General features: G+C 40.9%; 1 protein-coding gene across 1 annotated transcript; it reads left to right on the plus strand.

Annotated features, from left to right (window-relative positions):
• The first annotated feature begins 590 nt into the window (after window positions 1-590).
• On the plus strand, window positions 591-1,898 carry LOC136451257 (protein ALP1-like). Its single transcript, XM_066451974.1, has one exon. The coding sequence runs from the start codon at window positions 591-593 to the stop codon at window positions 1,896-1,898; it is 1,308 nt and encodes a 435-aa protein (XP_066308071.1).
• Window positions 1,899-7,196: the final 5,298 nt, after the last annotated feature.

Here is a 7,196-nt window from a genome sequence, read left to right on the forward strand (position 1 = left end):
TCAGCAAGGGCTAAAAAGTATAACACCTATTTGAAACTGCTGGAAATAGATACCTCAAACTTTAGTGAAAAAGAAAAAAACATGCATGAGAGCATACTGGATCAGATTGCAAAAGACTTGGCTGAGGAGTAGAAAAGCAGCATGAGATGCATGTATGTAAGCTTTAAGTTAATTAGTTTATGTATTAGGTTGCATGGTTGTACCCCTAATATTAGTGTAATTGTTAGTATTGGCAGTGTATTTGTAAGCTATTGATGGTTGTACCCTATTATTAATGAAACCAACAGATGGATGTTGACAAAAAAAACTTGCTGTTGTGGATAAATGTAGCTGTTAAGAAAAGACAAACATAAATATAGCTGTTGAGAACAAAACAAACAAGAATATAGTTGTTGAGAAAAAGACAAACAAGAATATAGATATTGAGAAAAAGACAAACAAAAGCAGCAGATGGCTGCTGCATACAAGTGGATATCAGCTACAAATACCGCACTCCCTCATTCACTAGACACCAGTCCACAACCACTCCCTCATTCACACTCACTGCACTCCCTCATTCACTAGACACCAGTCCACAGCCAGTACAAATAATGTCAACTGACTCAAGTGATTCTACTGAGTCTGACCTTGAAGCACAGATTGAGTCTGAGCTTGAGCAGGAGATTGAAGCTGAGATTGAAGCAGAATCAGCTAAGTCCTCTATTCGACGTGGGGGTTATACAAGGAGGTACATCAACAGAGATTATGAAGGTGATCACAACAGACGAGTTGCTAAATATTTTTCAGATAATCTCTTGTACAATGATGATCAGTTTCATATAAGATTTCACATGAGGAAGCATTTATTTCTACGCATAGTCCAAGCTCTAGGTGTTTGGTCTCCATATTTTCATCTATGTCGAGATGCATTTAGCAAAGTGGGTCTATCACCATTACAGAAATGTACTGCTGCCATTAGAATGATGGCTTATGGTTCACCAGCAGATCTTATGGATGAAACATTCGGGGTTGCTGAGAGTACAGCAATGGAGTGTTTGATTCATTTTGTTACTGGTGTTAGAAGCTTATTCGGTGCACAGTATCTACGCAAGCCTACTAGTGAAGACATCCAACGCTTACTGCAAGTAGCAGAACAGCGTGGTTTTCCTAGGATGTTGGGTAGTCTTGATTGTATGCATTGGGAGTGGCAGAATTGCCTGGTTGCTTGGAAAGGGCAATTCACTCGAGGTGATTATAAGGTACCTACCATAATGCTAGAGGTTGTTGCGTCTTATGACCTATGGATTTGGCATGCATTTTTTGGAGCTGCTGGTTCGAACAATGATATTAATGTGCTTGACCAGTCACCGTTATTCACAGAACAACTACAAGGCAAAGCACCAGAGGTTCAGTTCATTGTGAATGGGTCACAATACAACATGGGTTACTATCTAGCTGACGGTATCTATCCAGAATGGGCCACATTTGTCAAGACAATCCTCAGGCCACTTAGTGCAAAGCATAAATTGTTTGCAAGCTTTCAAGAAGGAGAAAGAAAAGCTGTGGAACGAGCCTTTGGGGTGTTGCAAAAGCGTTGGGCTATCATACGTCACCCAGCTAGACTCTGGGAACGGGAAGAGCTAGCCAATATTATGTATGCATGTATTATTTTGCACAACACGATAATAGAGGATGAGAGAGGCATCTATGACACACCAGATGATAACACATATGAGCAAGCACAATCATCCCCAAATTTAACCGGGCTTGCACATGGACCAATTTGTGGATTCACAGATGTACTTGACAAAGACATGGAAATTCGCGATCGATCAAGTCACATGCGTCTCAAGGAAGATTTAATAGAGCACATATGGCAAAAATTCAGTACACAGCAGCATCAAGCACACCAAGAGTAGAGTCTCAAGGAGTGAAATTTTATAGTTTTTGTATGTAATGTAATTTTACAGTATTGCCTCAGCTAAATTACGGCTTATCCAATTAATTAAGGATTATGTGTTCTCCTCCAGATGCTTTGTAATCGTATCAATATTTAGGCACTTGTACTTTCTTCCTTTCATTGTTCTCAGTTTGCAAACATAAACTAAATATAGCAATCGTACCAACTGTAAGTCCATGCAAACATAAACTAAATATAGCAAAGATTGGTGGTAGAGATACCTGATGAGGCGGAGGCTTGTTGCCACGCTGTCCGTCTATGAGGTGGCCTTCCGCAAGGTGGACGCGCCCAAGATTTCCGCCCATCTACGCGCCATGGGAGGTGGTCGTGCCGCCCGTCCGTGAGCTGGCCACGCCGCCCGTCTGCGAGGTGGATGCGCGGGCCGTCCGCGAGGTGCCGGTGCCCCAGGTTGCCGGCCGTCCACGAGGGGGCGCGCCCCAGGTCGCCGGGCGCCCGCGAGGTCGCTGTGCAAAGCCACCCGATCTGACTGTGTAGGCTTCACCAGGGCAGGGAAGTTGCACATCCTAGTTGATGCAGTACTTGAGGAGGTAGATACGGAAGGGCATGGTCGGATTTGGTGGAAGGAGTGAGATTGGGGACGGAGGTGACGGAGGCGGCGGCGGCGGCGGACGGAGCTCTCCAGCAACTCGCGCGAAGGAAACGGGAGGTTGAGGACCGAGAATTTTATTTCATCGTGGGCCCCACTCCTATGGACAAATGAGCCGGATACATTGTGCCTTGTGAAATGGCTATTGCCACCTGATGTGGGACCCAGTCCTATGGACTGGTTCACCCATATACATTGCTGTTGCTCTTAACAAGCCATGCAAAGGGGCGACAAAAAATTCCAAGAAGATCTCAACCATGGCCAAAAGTCATCTTTTCTCCACCAATTTGCTGCCTTCCTCTAAATCTAACGGTAGTAGCACCTTAGGTCCGATCTAGAGACAAAATAGAGGATGTCATGTTACTATGTTAGGCAATGGGCATCACAAGTTTTTTTAGTGCATTTGTATCACACTCCTTGATATCATGTCATGCGTATATATATAGATGATGTGATCCAATTAGTTTGGGTGACGTGTTACTTTTTTTTTTGATCGAACAGACGTGTTACATTTTGATTCATTTCGCACGGTCTCGCCTCCTTACTGATTCATATGTGGCATGCCATCATTTCAGCAAGATTTTGATTGACATACCAATGATCCAAGTACAAATTAGTGGTGACTGTATCCCTAACTGTGTGAGATACGTTATTGGTTAGCTGATACCCGTGCACACGTTGTGAGGCTTCTATTGGTTTGCCTAGACCCAAAATAGATCGGCCTGTTCGATTGGTCGTAAACGATAGTAAATTTTCAATCAGAACAGTATTTTTTTCTCACACCAAATCAGCCGGAAGTAATAATCTACGATCGTATACGATCGTTTCAGCCCCAGCCGAACATGATGGATATTCTTCATCTAGGGCTTCGTTCAAACGAGCTTAAGGCCTATTTAGCGTATCTTCTCGTGACTTAGCTTCCCGTCTGCGCTAGCTACTGTTGTAACATATTATGAGTTATCAGCTCTGTTCTGCGGCACTACTTCAGCAGTACTTTTCAACGAACGAACAATATTTTTCTCTCACAATAAATCAACATAAGCATTAACATAAGTTAATTTTCAGCTAAATGTACGGGACTATTTTTCTCTCTCCTCAAAAAATACACTAGAATCTAGAAACCAATGAAACTTTAAAAAAACAGCTCCACTGTCTCTTCTAGAGCCGAAGTCCCGAGAATCCCCACCAAACAAGTCATCTTCCATTGGATTCTCGGGAGCGCAGCTGGTGCTAGTTGTTTGATAGACTTGTTTTCGATAGATACGGGAGTTCAAACTACTGCACGCGTTGGATTTCACGCACCTAATTAGTTACTCCTCCAATCCAATCGATGCACTTCGTGCAACTTGCCGGTGTGTCTGGGGTTGAGATTATTATTTGCAGCATGATGTGATTAGCTACAGAACAAGAGATTTGCGCAGATCTCAGCTGATTTGCTCAGGTTCCCCCTTTTTTTTTCTTGATTTCAAACAGTGCGTGCTGGTTGCTGCTACAAGTTTCCTTGCTGGCCTTTTGAATGTGATCATGAACTGATGATCTTTCTAGGGCTGGGAGATCGTATCCGAATATCATATGGTCCGTAGCCACGCAACCAGACACGTTAACCGTCGCCATATACTACCACTGTGCAAGAAAAATCAAGGTTCCATTTTTATCCACCCAAATTAAACGATAGAAAACCTAGCTAACAGCAAATAGGTACTTCGTTACTTCGTTAGTCATTTACACGGGTAATTTAGGGTTATGCAGAAATGGTTTAGTTTTTGAGAAAAAACTTGTTTACTCTCCCTTAATTGCAGGTAGTTTTTTCGGTAATCCATTGGCTAGCACATGAGTTATCCTCCAAAAGCCCTTCGCACAGGCTTTGGTGTTGAAGGCATCACAACAATTAATGCAAGTGGATACTACGTTTTTCTTCCGGGCACATGAGTGGCAATCTAGTCTTAAAATTGATGGCCATTAGAGTGTCGGACTTTCTTCTTTTTGGCTTTGTGTTTAAGCAGAAGTCAGAAGTGAATTCACTCTTATTCCATCTTCTCGATGTAACGACGGTAAAATAATAAAATCCTTCCTTTATATAAAAAAACTTCGTTAGTCATGTGATAGTAAGACATTAGATAATTTAAGTCGATGATCTAAACATAACTTCGGCTATTTTTTAGCAGTTAATTGTTAGTTTCATAGATCCAAACGCCCCCTTACATTCACTCTGAAACAAAGCACCTGGACTACGAATGTTGGAGAGAAGATCGATCAACCGGAGTACCCAACCGGCCGGAATTCGTGTACGTTCAGAGCGAGCTACCAGGGTAGAATCATCCCCGAAGATATCGTCGATCAACTCAAAGATCGCAACGTCTGGATTCCCTGATTTTCTGTCCATTGTTTTAAAAAAAAAAATCTTTTGCTTCCAAAATACAACTATGTCTATATATATATATATATATATATATTATAATAATAATAAAGTAATATATGACTATCTAGAAATATAATTTGGAATAGAGGGAGTATATATATTTTAACGATAATGATACAATTAAAATGTTGATCCGTCCGGACGTCTCGCTCTGCTCACTCCCACACGTGCAGCTCGCCCATCTACCCTCTCCATTATCCACTCGTCCATTTCTAAAAAAAAAAATCACTCCCGCACGCGGCGCTCGACTGCCAGCCCTGCCAGGCGCGGGCGCGCGGCCGTTGCCTCCCTGCCACGTCGCGCAGCCGCCGCCGCCTGCAAGCGCTGTCGAGGCGCTTCCTACAAGCGTCGCCAGGCTACTGCCTCCAACGAACTCCACATCCCGACGACCCTCCATTCTCCCAAGCAGCAATGAGATGTTGCGATGTGCTGAAAACACATGCTGCAAGCGTATGTTTCAAGTGTTTTAGATGTTTCAGAGGTATGTTGCAAGTGTTTTAAATGGGAGTTGCAAAAGTAGATCGGAATGTTGCATATGTTGCAATAGTTGTACATGTATGTTGCAAAAGTCTATTCCCAATGTTTCATTTGTATTTTCGGGCATATTGTTGCAAGTGTGTTTAACTGGATGTTGCATACGTTTCACACATATGTTGCAAGTGTTTTATCTGGATACTGCGTATGTTTGCAATGGTTTTTAAGTGTTTTTAGGTGTTTTTGTAAGTGTTTCAGAAGCATGTTTCATGTGCTTCATATGTCTTCTTTTGTACGTTTCAAATATTGCATTTGGATGTTTCAAAAGTAGATCGGACGAGTACAGCGGTTCTCCATCTGGTCGGTGTTTCTCGCCGCCATAGCGGTTAGTGGCGGTGAGCAGACCACGCCCCTGCAGTAGTGCTTAGCGGCCGTTATCCTCCAAAAGCCCTTCGCACAGGCTTTGGTGTTGAAGGCATCACAACAATTAATGCAAGTGAATACTACGTTTTTCTTCCGGGCACATGAGTGGCAATCTAGTCTTAAAATTGATGGCCATTAGAGTGTCGGACTTTCTTCTTTTTGGCTTTGTGTTTAAGCAGAAGTCAGAAGTGAATTCACTCTTATTGTATCTTCTCGATGTAACGACGGTAAAATAATAAAATCCTTCCTTTATATAAAAAAACTTCGTTAGTCATGTGATAGTAAGACATTAGATAATTTAAGTCGATGATCTAAACATAACTTCGGCTATTTTTTAGCAGTTAATTGTTAGTTTCATAGATCCAAACGTCCCCTTACATTCACTCTGAAACAAGCACCTGGACTACGAATGTTGGAGAGAAGATCGATCAACCGGAGTACCCGACCGGCCGGAATTCGTGTACGTTCAGAGCGAGCTACCAGGGTAGAATCATCCCCGAAGATATCGTCGATCAACTCAAAGATCGCAACGTCTGGATTCCCTGATTTTCTGTCCATTGTTTTTAAAAAAAAAAATCTTTTGCTTCCAAAATACAACTATGTCTATATATATATATATATATATATATATATATAGAACTACTATCCTATAGCTGGCTACAGAATAACTTATTCTGTAGCCACTTTGAGTTATGATAATTATTATGTTAATTTACGAGATTATAGTAACTCCTTACTAAGTGGTTTAATATAATGTTATGGTAAATATCCCCATATGTTATAGTACCCCAACTATTGTAAATATGTATTGACATTATGGTAAATTAGTATATAAAATTATAGTAAATGGAGGTGGCTACAGAATAACTTATTTTGTAGCCGGCTACTGAATAGCCTCTCCCATATATATATATATAGAACTACTATCCTGTAGCTGGCTACAGAATAACTTATTCTGTAGCCACTTTGAGTTATGATAATTACTATGTTAATTTATGAGATTATAGTAACTCCTTACTAAGTGGTTTAATATAACGTTATGGTAAATATCCCCATGTGTTATAGTAACCCAACTATCGTAAATATGTATTGACATTATGGTAAATTAGTATATAGAATTATAGTAAATAGAGGTGGCTACAGAATAACTTATTTTGTAGCCGGCTACTGAATAGCCTCTCCCTATATATATATATATATATATATATATATATATAATAATAATAATAATAATAAAGTAATATATGACTATCTAGAAATATAATTTGGAATAGAGGGAGTATATATATTTTAACGATAATGATACAATTAAAATGTTGATCCGTCCGGACGTC

This window comes from Miscanthus floridulus, chromosome 5 (genome assembly GCF_019320115.1).
Source record: "Miscanthus floridulus cultivar M001 chromosome 5, ASM1932011v1, whole genome shotgun sequence".
Lineage (NCBI taxonomy): Eukaryota > Viridiplantae > Streptophyta > Magnoliopsida > Poales > Poaceae > Miscanthus > Miscanthus floridulus.